The 16,511-nt window shown below is 44.3% G+C and overlaps 1 protein-coding gene across 1 annotated transcript in view; it reads left to right on the plus strand.

The window, feature by feature from the left end:
- Positions 1-16,511, plus strand: part of LOC105491362 (UTP4 small subunit processome component) — a 38,968-nt gene that overhangs the window by 1,268 nt on the left and 21,189 nt on the right. Inside the window, exons 3-6 of the mRNA XM_071084825.1 lie at positions 3,161-3,352; positions 4,526-4,610; positions 7,310-7,399; positions 11,540-11,751. Coding sequence (XP_070940926.1) covers positions 3,161-3,352; positions 4,526-4,610; positions 7,310-7,399; positions 11,540-11,751 — 579 coding nt within the window. The remainder of the gene's footprint in view (positions 1-3,160; positions 3,353-4,525; positions 4,611-7,309; positions 7,400-11,539; positions 11,752-16,511) is intronic.

Raw genomic sequence — 16,511 nt, forward strand, 5'->3', positions numbered from 1 at the left:
TAGAAATGTGTCATCTCACTGCCTGTCATTGGAAACTGAGGTTTGCTGGATATTTTGGCCACAGGAAGGGAAATTGTTGGTATATCAGTCTCAACACCATTGCAGCTTTGGTAAGCAACATTTCCTGCTGGGAGTGTCAGTACTGTTTCATTGTCAATTCAGAAAAAAATGATAACACATTTTAATATCAGAAACTTTTTGGTGACTGTTGGCAGGAAGGTGGATTCCAAAGTTCATCTGTCTGAGAGGATGTAGATCTACATGTCTACATTTGGGAGTAAAGGAGATTTAAAATTAGGTAAAATGTCCTTTGGGTGTATGCGGAGGTCTATTAGTCCTTTTTCTTCTCCCCTCCAAGGTCACTGACTAGTAATTTCGGGTGCAACATCTTAGTACATGTTGAATGACTGTTATGTACTGGGTACTGTGATGTAAATGAGTAGATGGGAAAATGAGTGAATTCAGTGCCCAGCAGCCTGGTACCTGGAATTTAGGCATTCTGTAAATGTTTCTCGGTGAATGAGTGGCAAATACTGGGTACTGAGACAGATGTCAGAGGCCCTACCTTTACGGAGCTCAAAGACCAGTGGGAGAAACGTAAGTGTACAGTCTCCAGCCTGTAAAATAAATACGATAAATTGAAACACAGGCATAGAACCTTAATAGAGAATTGCCTTCCCTGAGAGGTGGGTTTAGGAAGTGTGGAAAGGGATGATTTACTGAGCTCACCCCTGAAGAACTAATCAGAATTTAAAAACTACAGGCCCACCACAAATGGGTTACATTCTGTGGTATGAAGAACATATGATGGTGTGTGCTTATTGCATCCTGTGATTTTCTTTCTTTTTCTTTTTCTTTTTTTTTTTTTGGAGACAGAGTCTCACTCTGCCACCCAGCCTGGAGTGCAGTGGCGTGGTCTTGGCTCACTGCAAGCTCCGCCTCCCTCTCCTGCCTCAGCCTCCCAAGTTGCTGGGATTACAGGTGTGCACCACCACGCCCACCTAATTTTTTTTTATTTTTATAGAGACGAGGTTTCACCACGTTGGCCAGCCTGGTCTCGAACTCCTGACCTCAAGTGATCTGCCCACCTCAGTCTCCCAAAATGCTGAGATTACAGGTGTGAGTCACCATGCCATACTGATTTTCTTTTATTGTTTTTTTTTTTTTTTTTAACAGTCATGGCTATATTGTGATTTTTCTGTTTGTCATTTATAACAGTTATAACTATACACTTTGTGTGTTTGTTTAATGTCTTCCATGCAGAACTTCCAGTTTTGTGAGAAAGGAACCATGTCAGTGATAATCACATCTGCATTCCCACCATTTATCAAGTGCTTCGTACAAAGCCACTGCTTAGTAAATGTTTGTTGAATAGTTAAGTCAACCATTCCTTGCCTAGTGTTCCTTATTTTCTTTTCTCCTTCATCTGTTTTATTTTTCAACAATTAATTAACTCAGGCTAGTTTCCTGCTTTCCTTGTATTCCTTTTCCTACTAGATATGATTGCTTACCTCTGTCAGTGACTCTCAGAGCAAGAAAAAATTAGTATGTTAAAGTGAAAACTTTAGGGCACAGTGGCTCACACCTGTAACCCCAGCACTTTGGGAAGCCAGGGCAGGCGGATCACCTGAGCCCAGGAGTGCAGACCACCCTGGGCAACATAGTGAGACCCCATCTCTAAAAAAAAATAATAATAAATTAGGTAGGTGTGGTGTTGTATGCCCATAGTTCCAGCTATTTGGAGGGTTGAGGCGGCCAGATCACTTGAGCTTAGGAGGCTACACTGAGCCAAGATCGGGCCACTGCACTCCAGTCTGGATGACAAAATGAGACCCTGTCTCAAAAAAAAAAAAAATGAAAGTGGGCCTGGTGTGGTGGCTCACTCATGCCTGTAATCCCAGCACTTTGGGAGGCCGAGGCGGGCAGATCACCTGAGGTTGGGAGTTCAAAACCAGCCTGACCAACATGGAGAAACCCTGTCTCTACTAAAAATACAAAAAAACTAGCGGGACATGATGTCACATGCCTGTAATCCCAGCTACTCAGGATGCTGAGGCAGGAGAATCGCTTGAACCCGGGAGGCGGAGGTTGCGGTGAGCTGAGATTGTGCCGTTGCACTTCAGTCTGGGCAACAAGAGCAAACCTCCATCTCCGAAAAACAAAAAAGTGAAAAGAATATGAACATATGAGCTAGGAGTAAGGAGACCTTCATTCACCTCATGCAATTGACTTTGGCACTTTTGGCAACCCACTTAACCAGTATGTATCTTGGCCTTCTCAAGTTGAAATAGGAAAAATTAGAGCTGGGCGTGGTGGCTCACGCCTGTAATCGCAGCACTTTGGGAGGCCGAGGCAGGCGGATCACGAGGTCAGGAGATCAAGACCATCCTGGCTAACACGGTGAAACCCCGTTTCTGCTAAAAATGCAAAAAAAAAAAAAAAAAAAAAAAATTAGCCGGGCTTGGTGGTGGGCGCCTGTAGTCCCAGCTAATTGGGAGGCTGAGGCAGGAGAATGGTGTGAACCCGGGAGGCGGAGCTTGCAGTGAGCCAAGATCGCGCCACTGCACTCCATCCTGGACAATAGAGCAAGACTCCATCTCAAAAAAAAAAAAAAAAAAAGAAAAGAAAAGAAATAGGAAAAGTTATACTTAGTTCCTTTTTTGTCAAGCAGGTCTAAGAATAAAATGCCTTGATAGATATGAAAACTTTTGGGTTGGGTGCAGTGGCTCACGCCTATAATCCAAGGACTTTGGGAGACCAAGGCTCACTGCAGCCTCTGCCTCCCAGGCTCAAACAATCCTACCCTGTCAACCTCCATAGTAGCTGGGACCGTAAGTGTGTGCCACCACACCTGGCTACTTTTTATATTTTTTGTAGAGACTGTGTCTCCCTCTGTTGCCCAGGCTGGAGTGCAATTTAAACCTTTTCTGCTGAAAATGTTTTGCTGAACTAGTCCTAGTAAAAGAAACAAATTTAACTGTATAAAACTAGTTAGAATTTGAGCTGAAGAAATGAAAATGTCAGTAGGCATGATCTGAGAGCACAAAACTCCACACTAGTTATTTATGGGGAAGTTGTTTTTGCCATGTTGCCTGTTACCACTCAGTACTGGTACCTGATGAATTTGTGGGAATGTTGAGAAGTTATGGTGTTTCTGCAGTTTTTCCCAGGTCATGAGTCTCGGGCTACAGAAGCTCTGTGCTGGGCAGAAGGACAGCGACTCTTTAGTGCTGGACTCAATGGCGAGATTATGGAGTATGATTTACAGGCATTAAACATCAAGTATGCTGTGGATGTCTTTGGAGGACCTATTTGGAGCATGGCTGTCAGCCCCAGTGGCTCTCAACTTTTGGTTAGTAAGCAACTATTGGTAATTCAATCCAAAATTTCTCTTGTGCCTGCTCAAACTTTCTTGCCTGTGCTTATAGGAGAGTAACGATGTATTATGGCATGTGGCAACCCCAACTACAAGATTGGAATTGATACTGAAGATTTAAAAAATCCCCAGCGCCGGGCGCGGTGGCTCACACCTGTAATCCCAGCACTTTGGGAGGCCAAGGCGGGCAGATCATGAGGTCAGGAGATCGAGACCATCCTGGCTAACATGGTGAAACCCCGTCTCTACTAAAAAATACAAAAAAGTTAGCCGGGCATGGTGGTGGGCGCCTGTAGTCCCAGCTACTTGGGAGGCTGAGGCAGGAGAATGGCATGAACCCAGGACGCGGAGTTTGCAGTGAGCCGAGATGGCGCCACTGCACTCCAGCCTGGGCGACAGCGAGACTCCGTCTCAAAAAAAAAAAAATCCCCAGCATTCTTTTTGCTGCTTGTCTGGACCTTGTTGATTCATTTATGAAATGATAGGATTACATCAGTTCAACATTTCCCAAACTGTGTTCTGTGGAATTTGGAGATGTAGAGGTTTTTTTGTTTTGGTATATTTTGTGTTTTATGATAAATTTCTTTTCAGAAATACAGCATGTTTAATCCTGCTGTAAATTCACAATGCACATTGGGATATGAAGAGTTCTAAGAGTCCCTTCAGCAGGTTAACCTGTGCACCAGTGTTTCAGCACAGTGTTTCAAAAATTTGACCACACGCTGAGACCCTTCACATAATTACCATTAGAATGGGTGCTTCCGGATCTTTAATTCTCTGTGATGAGTCTCATTCTTTTTGATCTGCACTAATTTGCACCATATCTTAAGGTGTTTCCATTTAGGTTATAATGTTAATAGGTCTTTCTAATCCATGTCATATGCAAGAATGGGGCCACTAATTAGAACTCTTAATATCAGTCTGTTTTCTGTCTAGGACATGAAGGCTACTGAGAATACACTTAGTTTCTTGATAACTAGTACTTTGTTTCTCTCACAAATGATTTTTCTCTTTCAGGGCAACTGATAGCTTTAAGGAGGAAGAGAGAACTAGAGAGAGAGAGAGAGAGTGTGTGTGTGTGTGTGTGTGTTTAGTCCTATAAAATGTTTACTGTTTATCTTGTCTGTTTACTACCTCTTTCTGCAATAGGTTGGCTGTGAAGATGGATCTGTGAAACTATTTCAAATTACTCCAGACAAAATCCAGTTTGAAAGAAATTTTGATCGGCAGAAAAGTAAGGGTCATTTTTCGTGGGGCGGTAAATAGCCTTAACAAGAAGTTAAGTTTCTGTGCCACTGGGGATGGGATATTTTCCCATGAATCTAGGTAATATTTTATCTCTACTGAGTACAGGGAGGATATGTGCTAGAAGCCTTCCCCAGCCCAGGCTTTACCTATTGTATAGCATAGTTGTGACTGCTTGGTTAAGTAATAATATGGAAAACCAGAAATCCAAAATTGTAAAGCTAGTGTTCCCGTGGAAGTCAATTTGTTAGTTGTCATTTACTTTTGTTATGTTTTAACAAGCATACCTGAAGTCTTGTATTACAATTTTGTCATTAGGAACTGTGGTTCTTTTCTTTTCTTTTTTTTTTCTGGAGGCAGAGTCTCACTCTGTCACCCATGCTGGCAGTAGCAGTGGCATGATCTAGGCTCACTGTAATCTCCGCTTCCCGGCTTCAAGTGATTCTGGTGCCTCAGCCTCCCGAGTGACTGGGATTCCAGGCATGTGCTGTCATGCCCTGCTAATTTTCGTGTTTTTAGTAGAGACAGGATTTTACCATGTTGGCCAGGCTGGTCTCGAACTCCTGGTCTCACTCAAGTGATCCACCTGCCTTGGCCTCAAGTGCTGGGATTACAGGCCTGAGTCACTCGGCCTGGCCAAGGAACTGTGGTTCTTAATCCTTCTGGTGCATTCAAGTTGAATGAGGGAGTTTATAAACAATTGCCCATCCTTGGGCTTTACCTGGGCTGAATTGGCATTGATCCTTTAGAACAGGGGTTGGCAGAATATTTCCGTAAAGGACCAGATAATAAACATTTTAGGCTTTGACAACCCTACATTGTCTGCCAGCTGTATCAGTGTAGTGCAAAAGCAGCTGTAGACGACACTGAAACTAATGGGCAAGGCTGTGCTCCAGTAAAAACTTTATTTACAAAAACAAGCAGTGGGCCTGATTTGGCCTGTGGGCCACAGTTTGGTGACCCATCTTCTAGAGGGTAGCAGCTGTCCTCTGTGTCCATTAGTAATACTTGTCCTCTGCTGATCAGATTCTTGCTTCATTTTTAATATCTCTAAGGTGCTTTTTTTTTTCCTTCCTGAGATGGAGTCTTGCTTTGTTGCCCAGGCTGGAGTGCTGTGATGTGATCTTGGCTCAATGCAACCTCCGCCTCCTGGGTTCAATCTGTTCTCCTGCCTCAGCCTCCCTAGTAGCTGGGACTACAGGTGCGTGCCACCATGCCTGGCTAATTTTTGTATTTTTAGTAGAGATGGGGTTTTACCATGTAGGCCAGGCTGGTCTCGAATTCCTGACCTCATGATCCACCCACCTCAGCCTCCCGAAGCTCTGGGATTACAGACGTGAGCCACCACGCCTGGCCTGGGTGTTCTTTTTCAATTACAAAGGTAATACAATGCTTTTTAAAATTCTCATACATTTTCCCAAGTATGAAATAGAAAATAGGTATCTCAGCTGGGCATGATGGCTCACACCTGTAATCCCAGCATTTGGGGAGGCCGAGGTGGGTGGATCACTTGAGGTCAGGAGTTTGAAACCAGCGTGGCCAACATGGTGAAACCCCATCTCCACTAAAAATACAAGAATTAGCCAGACGTGGTGGCAGGTGCCTGTAGTCTCAGCTACTAGGGAGGCTGAGGCAGGAGAATCGCTTGAACCTGGGAGGCGGAGGTTGCAGTGAGCCAAGATCGCACCACTGCACTCCAGCCTGGGCAACAGAGTGAGACTCCATCTCAAATAAATAGGTATCTCATTTCCACTCTGTGGGCAACGTTTTGGAACTAGTCCTTTAGACTTTTTTGTGTATTCATGTAGAAGTACATACATTTCTTGCACTTGATCCACTGCAGACATCTTTCTGTGCCAGTCATGGCAGTCTGCATGGCATTCCATTTTATGGAATGGAATTATTTAGCCTAATTTCTATTGAAATACATATATGTATTTTTTTTTCTTTTTTCTTTTTTTTGGAAACAGGGCCTCACTCTGTCACCCAGTCTGGAGTGCAGTAGCATGATCACGGCTTACTGCAGCCTTGATCTCCTGGGCTCAGGTGATCCTCCTACCTCAGCCTCCCAAGTAGCTGGGGCTATAGGTGTGCAACACTATGCCCGGCTAATGTTTTGAATTTTTTTGTAGAGACAGGGTTTCACCATGTTACCCAGGCTGGTCTTGAACTGGGCTCAAGCAATCCGTCTTTCTTGGCCTCCCAAAGTGCTGGGATTACAGACATGAGCCACCACACCTGGGGGTGTGTGTGGGGGTGTGTGTATGTGTATATATACGTATATTTATTTTACTACTGTAACCAGTACTGCAATGAACATTCTTGTATACATATTTTTGGGCCCTCATGCTAGTATTTCTTTTTGATCAGTTCCCAGTGCAATTACTGGGCCAAAAAGTATGCACATTTAAATTTCGTGAGATCACTTCCAGCCTCTTCCTTAAAAGGCTATATTTATTTATACTTCCATCAACTATTTATACATTATGAAAGTATCAAATACTTCACTGTCAATCCCAGGGCAGAGTTGTGCCTCATCTATTACAAAACGGTGCTTCAGGGAGTACTGTAGACGAGAGAGCTAAGATTGTAGAACACTCTAGAGATAATCGTGGGAAGAGAGCTCAGTTACTCTTTGTATATATTTATGTGTATGTCACTTTCTTTTTTTGTTGTACAACTCCCAAGGTCGCATCCTGAGTCTCAGCTGGCATCCGTCTGGTACCCACATTGCAGCTGGTTCCATAGACTACATTAGTGTGTTTGATGTCAAATCAGGTGATTGTTTTTCTCATTTCATTTGGGGTGGGGGAGTGTGGGTCTTGTTTGTCAGATTCACATTTCTGGGTTTTCAAAAGCTTGAGCCTTTGTCATGCTTTCATGATCTTTGTGGCCTAACATGTCATTAATCTTCTGAGATGTCCGCAATGAATTTTACTCCTTTCTTGGATTACTACCACTGCTTTTAGGGGAATCTTGGATCTTCAGTAAGATGTAGTATTTTTTATTCATCATAATAAGAATTCACAATTAAATTATCTTAACTAGTACATTCATTCACAGTTCATTCATGTACTACGAACAGTAGAATTACCTATGTACAGATCCCAGTCCTTGGTAAAAATGGGTTTCTGTCATTGAGGAACATAAGGTCTTCGTAGCATAATTGGTGAAACATGAGATCAGAAAAGCAGAGAACCATGATATTTTCTGTTCTTGACCTGGAAAATTGGCTTCGTAGAATCCTTCATTGATGGGGTTGATCTCAACTTGTTTGGTGGACATGTCTGTACTTCCGTCTGAGATACAGAGATAAAACAGATTGGCTGGGCGTGGTGGCTTACGCCTGTAATCCCAGCACTTCAGGAGGCTGAGGCAGGTGGATTACCTGAGGTCAGGAGTTCAAGACCAGCCTGACCAACATGGAGAAACCCCATCTCTACTAAAAATACAAAATTAGCCAGAGTGGTGGCACATGCCTGTAATCCCAGCTACTCAGGAGGCTGAGGCAGGAGAATCACTTGAACCCAGGAGGCAGAGGTTGCGGTGAGCCGAGATTATACCATTGTACTCTAGCCTGGGCAAAAAGACCGAAATTCTGTCTCAAAAAAAAAAAAAAAAGTCAAACACCTCTCTCCTTTTTCCTCAATGCTCAAATAATTTTTTTATTTGTTATATATGCATATATAAAGAATTCCTGGCTGGGCGCAGTGGCTCACGCCTGTAATCCCAGCACTTTGGGAGGCTGAGGAAGGCAGATTACCTGAGGTCAGGAGTTCGAGACCAGCCTGACCAACATGGAGAAGCCCTGTCTCTACTAAAAATACAAAATTAGCCAGGCATGGTCGCCCATGCCTGTAATCCCAGCTACTCAGGAGGCTGAGGCAGGAATATCACTTGAACCCAGGAGGTGGAGGTTGGCATGAGTCGAGATTGCACCATTGCCCTCCAGCCTGGCAACAAGAGTAAAACTCTGTCTCAAAAAACAAACAAATTCCTTTAGCTTATTACAAAAAGAGGGAGTCCTTCTATCTCTCTCTCACACTCCTCAAGGCAAACCACTTGTGACCCTTACCTGATTCTTTTGGTATCTATCACTGCAGCACCTAGCATGCTTTTTATGCTACATTTTGATTTTTCAGCTTTAAACCATTTTTTAGTGACTTCTGTGACTTGCCCCTCTTTTTCTACCATCTGCCACAGGCATCCACACTTTCTCCTGATCCTCCCAGTATGGTTATATTATAACTTTGTTCAGATTAGTAGTTGATATTTTTATTATTATGACTGTATATACTACTCACATAGTAAATTTCCTTTCTTTTCCTGTATCCTCATTGTTTAATAGTGTCTCTGTCTTACTGATACAATCCCACATTTTTCCAGTTTCATAAATTAGGTTCAAGTCCATCTGGTTTTCTTTTTGTTTTTTTGTGTTTTTTTGTGTTTGTTTGTTTGTTTGTTTGTTTGTTTTTGAGACGGAGTCTCGCTCTGTCACCCAGGCTGGAGTGCAGTGACGCTCATTGCAAGCTCCACCTCCTGAGTTCACGCCATTCTCCTGTCTCAGCCTCTCTGAGTAGCTGTGACTACAGGTGCTCGCCACCACGCCCGGCTAATTTTTTGTCTTTTTAATAGAGACAGAATTTCGCCGTGGTCTCGATCTCCTGACCTCGTGATCCACCCGCCTCGGCCTCCCAGAGTGCTGGGTTTACAAGTGTGAGTCATCGCGCCCAGCCAATTCCATCTGGTTTTCTTTCTCCACTTTCTTTTTTTTTTTTTTTTTTTTTTTTTTTGAGACGGAGTCTCACGCTGTTGCCCAGGCTGGAGTGCAGTGGCGCGATCTCGGCTCACTGCAAGCTCCGCCTCCCGGGTTCCCGCCATTCTCCTGCCTCAGCCTCCTGAGTAGCTGGGACTACAGGCGCCCGCCACCGCGCCCGGCTAATTTTTTGTATTTTTAGTAGAGACGGGGTTTCACTGTGGTCTCGATCTCCTGACCTTGTGATCCGCCCGCCTCGGCCTCCCAAAGTGCTGGGATTACAGGCTTGAGCCACCGCGCCCGGCCCTTTCTCCATTTTCATCTTTGTGAATAAGTCCCTCCCAGTGCCTTCTGACCCACTCCCATCTGGCTTAGCCACTCTGGGCCTGCTGCACAACTGTGAGATTTGGAATTCTGATTTTTCCGTTGTTCTCAGGATGTCCTTTGCTTCTCTGTTGGATAGGACGTCCTGTTTCTGTGTTATTCACTTTCTTGGTTTATCCTTTGGTGCATCCTGAGTAAGAGTGCATGAAAAAGAATTCTAGCTTGGAATTCTTTTCCCTTAGAATTCTGAAGCCCTGGCTCCGCTGTCTTCTAGCTCCTTGTATTATTAGCAAGTCAGATGCCATTCTGAGAGTTGATCCCTTTGTATAGGACCTGTTTTATTTTTTTCCCCTCCAGAGCTTTTAGGATGTTTTCTCCTTACTGTTATGAAATGTAATAATTAGGTTTCTTTGTGTGTGGATCAGTTAATTGTTCTGGACACCTGGTAGGTTCTTTTCATTCAATACCCATGTCCTTCAGTTCTGGGGGGAAATTCTTTTATTTTTCATTTCTTTCTCTTTTTACTATGCTTTCTGGGAGAGTTTGTCATTTTTATCTTTGAATTCTCTGTTGAGTTTTTAATTTTTGACATTTCCAGAGTTCTTTTTTGTTTCCTGAATCATCTTTTTTATAGCATTCTCTTTTTGTTTCATTATACGGAAACTCTTCTCTTTCTAAGGCTATTAATAATTGTCAGGTGTTTTTCACTCTGCCTGTTTCCTCCCTGTTATTCATTTATTTGTTTCTGTTAGTCCGTTTGGCCTCTGCCTTTCACATTAAAGGCTTTCCTCATCTCATCACTGCATCATGTGGCTTACTGAGCTTGGATTTCACTGAAGAATGATCTGGCTGTACTGCTTATTCCGGGTAGCCCTGAAGCCAGAATCTTCAGATCTTTTCTTTTGTGCCAGTTATGTTCCTCAGAAATGGTTTTTCATTTTCCTGCCTGGTGAGTATTGGCCTGGCTATCAGCATTCTAAGGGGAAAAAAAGAATGGTGTTCTCAACATTCAATGAGAAATGTTCACTTAATCCTGGTTTTCATATACTGCTTCTGCCTGATAGCCCTCCTCAGACAGCATCTCCAGTATTCTGCTGACGTGCTTTTTGGGAGCTTCCCAGCTTCTTAGTTAGGGCATGGCTATCTGGGGGGTCTACCAGCTGGTAACGGATCCCTCTTTGAAGCCCCACTTACTCCTTTTCTAGAATATCTGGGTTCCCCAGTTCCTGAGTCTAAGGATTCCATAGTATAATTCAGGTGGCTTCTTGGCCACCTTCCTCTCTGCTGACCTGGGACTTAGTTTCAGGGCTCTCCTAAGTCCGTTGCCACTACTTGTCGGCTTTCCAATTCCCCAAATTTTGTCACTGTTCTCTCCCTTTCCTGTGGGATTTTTGGAAAAGAGCAGAGTGTAATGTGTGTGTGCAGTTGACCAGCTTTAAGTGAATGTCCCAAATATCTCTTTCCATTTCACCTCCCCAAAAGAGGTTTCTGTTCTCATTCTCTTCCCTCCCTTCCTCCCTCCCTCGCACCTTCTATCCCATTCCTATCAGGCTCTCCCAATACTCCTTCTCTTCAGGTAACCATTTTGGAGTTCCCAGATCAGGTTCACCAGAACTACCATTTATAGGCTGACTGTGTTCAGTCAGCTCACATACCATATCATGCTTACCACTGGCTGGTTTGTTATGTTTTGTTTTGTAGAGATGAGGTCTCACTTTGTTGCCTAGGCTCGCCTCAAACTCCTTGGCTCAAGCAATCCTCCCACTTTGGCCGCAGACAGATTTTGAAGACAAACAGAAATAAGTACCATTCAAAGATGTGCTTTTCTGAATTTTCAGGAAGCGCTATTCATAAGATGATTGTGGACAGGCAGCATATGGGTGTGTCTAAACGGAAGTGCATCGTGTGGGGTGTCGCCTTCTTGTCCGATGGCACTGTCATAAGTGTGGACTCTGCTGGGAAGGTGCAGTTCTGGGACTCAGCCACTGGGACGCTTGTGAAGAGCCATCTCATCGCTAATGCTGATGTGCAGTCCATTGCTGTAGCTGAGGTGAGTACAGTCCCTGTTTAGAGTGGTTGATGTACAACCTCGGGGGTGAGCAGAGAAAGCAGCCTTAGTGATGTGCCACGAACTCTGGTTCCTGATCCCGATGTTGTACTGGAGGAAGATGAGTTTAGGAAAATGCATCTGAAAACCCACATTGTTTCCATAGTATCTAACAATTGGTTAGAGAATGCAGGATTCTCCAAGAGATTAGTTAGCATTGAGATTTTCTTCAGACACTGCTCACCTCCAGTTCATCTTGTCTGATTGTAGATAGGGTGCAGCAGCCTAGAAGAATCTCGAGAAGCACTGTTTCTCTCTCTGTCCAGGTGCTCTGCTGCTTCCTATCTGTTTGGAACATTGGAAGATAACTTTTTAGTGATTTTAAAAATGTTCATTTTCTTCTATTTGAATAATCCTCAAGTAGATTTGTGTTGAACAGATAGGCCTCTTTTCCTTTGGTAACATGAATTCTTCTCTTTTAAAACCTTTGTATTTATTTATTTATTTTTAATTTAATTAAAAAAATAGAGATGGGGTCTCCCTGTGTTGCCCAAGGTGGTCTTAAATTCCTGGGCTGGAAGATCCTCCCATCTCAGCCTCCCAAAGTGCTAGGATTATAGGCAGGAACCACGGCACCTGGTCAAAATGTCTTATTTAGTAGTAGTATTCTTTTCTTTTTTTTTTTTTTTTGAGACAGAGTTTCCCTCTTGTCGCCCAGGCTGGAGTGCAATGGCGTGATCTAGGCTCATTGCAACCTCAGCCTCCCCAGTAGCTGGGATTACAGGCCCCCGCCACCACACCCAGCTAATTTTTATATTTTTAGTAGAGACGGGGTTTTACCATGTTGGCCAGGCTAGTCTCAAACTCCTGACCTCAGGTGATCCACCCACCTTGGCCTCCCAAAGTGTTGGGATTACAGGCGTGAGCCACTGTGCCCAGCCTATTTTCTCTCTCTTTTTTTTTTAGACAGAGTCTAGCTCTGTCGCCCAGGCTGGAGTGCAGTGGCACAATCTCGGTTCACCGCAACCTCTGCCTCCTGGGTTCAAGCGATTCTCCTGCCTCAGCCTCAGTAGGGGGGATTACAGGTGCCCGCCACTGTGCCCAGCTAATTTTTATATGTTTATGGTTTCACCATGATGGCCAAGCTGGTCTCAGACTCCTGACCTCAAGTGATCTGCCTGCCTTGGCCTCCCAAAGTGCTGAGATTACGGGTATGAGCCACCACACCCCGCCTATTATTTTCTATGACGTAATATTGTAGAAGAATGGTAACATGAATTCTCATTCAGAAACCTTTGAGTATGTTAGCGGTGAGACATGGAAAGTGACTTTATTTGTTGAATACCTCCTTCTTTATCTCCTTAGTTTGAGAATGATGTGCTATCCTACGTGCTGACATCCATATTCTAGTGTAGTGTTCCTATTCCATATCACAGGTTTTTTGAGAACAGTTTGATGTATGCTGAAGCCCTGAAAAACATAATGTCACATGTAAGTGATAATAGTGATATAAGTTGAAATGAGTGGGATAAATTCCCCTTTGAAAATAGAGTTTTAATCTACAGCAGTTGTAATAATTATACTTAAGAGTTAATTAATGGCCGGGCACGGTGGCTCAAGCCTGTAATCCCAGCACTTTGGGAGGCCGAGACGGGCGGATCACGAGGTCAGGAGATCGAGACCATCCTGGCTAACACAGTGAAACCCCGTCTCTACTAAAAATATAAAAAACTTAGCCGGGCGAGGTGGCAGGCGCCTGTAGTCCCAGCTACTCAGGAGGCTGAGGCAGGAGAATGGCGTAAACCCGGGAGGCGGAGCTTGCGGTGAGCTGAGATCCGGCCACTGCACTCCAGCCTGGGTGACAGAGCGAGACTCCGTCTCAAAAAAAAAAAAAAAAAAAAAGAGTTAATTATTGGCCAGGCGTGGTGACTCAACGCCTATAGTCCCAGCACTTTGGCAGGCCAAGGCGTGCGGATCACTTGAGGTCAGGAGTTTGAGACCAGCCTGGCCAACATGGTGAAACCCTGTCTCTACTAAAAATGCAAAAATTAGCCAGGTGTGGTGGTGGGCACCTATAATACTAGCCACTTAGGAGACTGAGGCAGGAGAATCGCTTGAACCCGGGAGTCAGAGGTTGCAGTGAGCCAAGATCACGCCATTGCCCTCCAGCCTGGGCGACAAAAGCGAGACTCCATCTCAATAATATTAATAATAATAATAATAATAATAATTTCACCTAAGAGAAATAGAATACAGAGTAAAGGAGAAGTCCTTGCCTTCCAAATCTCTTTCTGGATGGGACTTTAAGAAGACTACCCTTAAAAAAAATTTTTTTTGAGACAGTCTCGTTCTGTCGCCCAGGCTGGAGTGCAGTGATACAATCTCGACTCACTACAACCTCCGTCTCCTGGGTTCAAACAATTCTCCTGACTCAGCCTCCCAAGTAGCTGGGATTACAGGCGCATGCTACCATGCCAGGCTAATTTTTGTATTTTTAGTAGAGACTGGATTTTACCATGGCTGGTTTGAACTCCTCACCTCAGGTGATCCGCCTGCCTCAGCCTCCCGAAGTGCTGAAAATACAGGCATGAGCCACCACCTCTGGCTTTTTCTTTTTGTTGTTGTTGTTGGGTTTTTTTTTTTTTTTTTTTTTTTTTTAGAAATGAAGTAAACTGTATAGTTGCAGGTTGGGGGGTGTTTGAGTTCCTAAGCTGCTGGGTATGTCCACTTTTGTCTTAGACTAATGGTTTTCAAGTAGTGTCTTTAGAGATGAGGGAGCGGCTCCTCAGAGCCACCTTATGTGCTGTCCTTGGAAAATGCTTTCCTTTCTGCTACACAGTCATGACCCCACAAAGGAGTTGGCATGAGGTTAAGGCAGTGTGGTGTGCCCAGAGCACAGGCTTTGGGGCCAGATGGCCATGTTTGTCATGTTTTTAAGCCCTTTGGAACTCTGGTTTCCTTATCTGTGAAAAAAGTTAATAAATGATGATTAGACAGAAAGAAGTTATAATCATGATTCATACAAGTATGAAATGGAAATAAGTCAGATTTTCTGTAATTCATTGTTGAGGGAACCAGTAAGATATTTCAGGGAGTTCATCCCGGGAGGCAGAGGTTGCAGTGAGCCGAGATTGTGCCGCTGCACTCCAGCCTGGGTGACAGAGACTCTGTCTCAAAAAAAAAAAGATTTTCCAAACTTCAGTCTTTTTACCATTAGTTTTGTAATTCTCCCCAATACTTTATTTACTTTTAAACTATTTTAAAAGTGTACATTTCAGTGGAAAATTCATTCACATTGTTGAACAGCATTTATCACCACTATCCATTTTCAGAATTTTTTTTTTTGAGATGGAGTCTCGCTCTGTCGCCCAGGCTGGAGTGCAGTGACCGGATCTCAGCTCACTGCAAGCTCCGCCTCCTGGGTTTACGCCATTCTCCTGCCTCAGCCTCCTGAGTAGCTGGGACTACAGGCGCCCGCCACCTCGCCCGGCTAGTTTTTTGTATTTTTTAGTAGAGACAGGGTTTCACCGTGTTAGCCAGGATGGTCTCGATCTCCTGACCTCGTGATCCGCCCGTCTGGGCCTCCCAAAGTGCTGGGATTACAGGCTTGAGCCACCGCGCCTGGCCCATTTTCAGAACTTTTTCATCACCACAAACAGAAACCTGTACTCATTAAATACTACCTCCTCATTCCTCCCTTCTCTCAGCCTCTGGTCACCTCTATTCTACTTTCTGTCCCTATGAATTTGCATATAACATTTGTCATTTTGTATCTGGCTTATTTTACTTAGCATATTGTTCTCAAGGTCCATCCATGTTGTAGCTTTATCAGTATTTCATTCCTTGTTAAGATTGCATAATATTTAAGTGTGTGTTTTGTTTATCCATCCATCTATTAGTGGACATTTGGGTTGTTTCCATCTTTTGGCTATTGTAAATAATGCTGCTCTAGGCCAGGCGCAGTGGCTCACACCTGTAATCCCAGCAGTTTGGGAGACCAAGGCGGGTGGATCAGTTGAGGTCAAGAGTTCAAGACCAGCCTGGTCAGTATGATGAAATCCATCTCTACTAAAAATACGAAAATTAGGCCGGGCGCGGTGGCTCAAGCCTGTAATCCCAGCACTTTGGGAGGCCAAGACGGGCGGATCACGAGGTCAGGAGATCGAGACCATCCTGGCTAACACGGTGAAACCCCGTCTCTACTAAAAAATACAAAAATCTAGCCGGGCGAGGTGGCGGGCGCCTGTAGTCCCAGCTGCTCGGGAGGCTGAGGCAGGAGAATGGCGTAAACCCGGGAGGCGGAGCTTGCAGTGAGCTGAGATCCGGCCACTGCAGTCCAGCCTGGGCAACAGAGCAAGACTCCGTCTCAAAAAAAAAAAAAAAAAATACGAAAATTAGCCGGTGTGGTGGTACGCGCCTGTAATCCCAGCTACTTGGAAGGCTGAGGCGGGAGAATTGCTTGAACTCGGGAGATAGAGGTTGCAGTGAGCTGAGATCGTGCCTTTGCACTCCAGCCTGGTCAACAGACTGCAACTCCAGCTCAAAATAATAATAATAGGCCGTGTGTGGTGACTTATGCCTGTAAACCTACCACTTTGGGAGGCCGAGGCGGGTGGATTGGCTCAGGAGTTCCAGACCAGCCTGGGCAACATGGTGAAACTCTGTCACTACTAAAATACAAAAAAATTAGCTGAGTGTGGCAGTGTGCACCTGTAGGCCCAGCTACTTGGGAGGCTGAGGCAGGAGAATCGCTTGAACCTGGG

Source organism: Macaca nemestrina, chromosome 18 (genome assembly GCF_043159975.1).
Source record: "Macaca nemestrina isolate mMacNem1 chromosome 18, mMacNem.hap1, whole genome shotgun sequence".
NCBI lineage: Eukaryota > Metazoa > Chordata > Mammalia > Primates > Cercopithecidae > Macaca > Macaca nemestrina.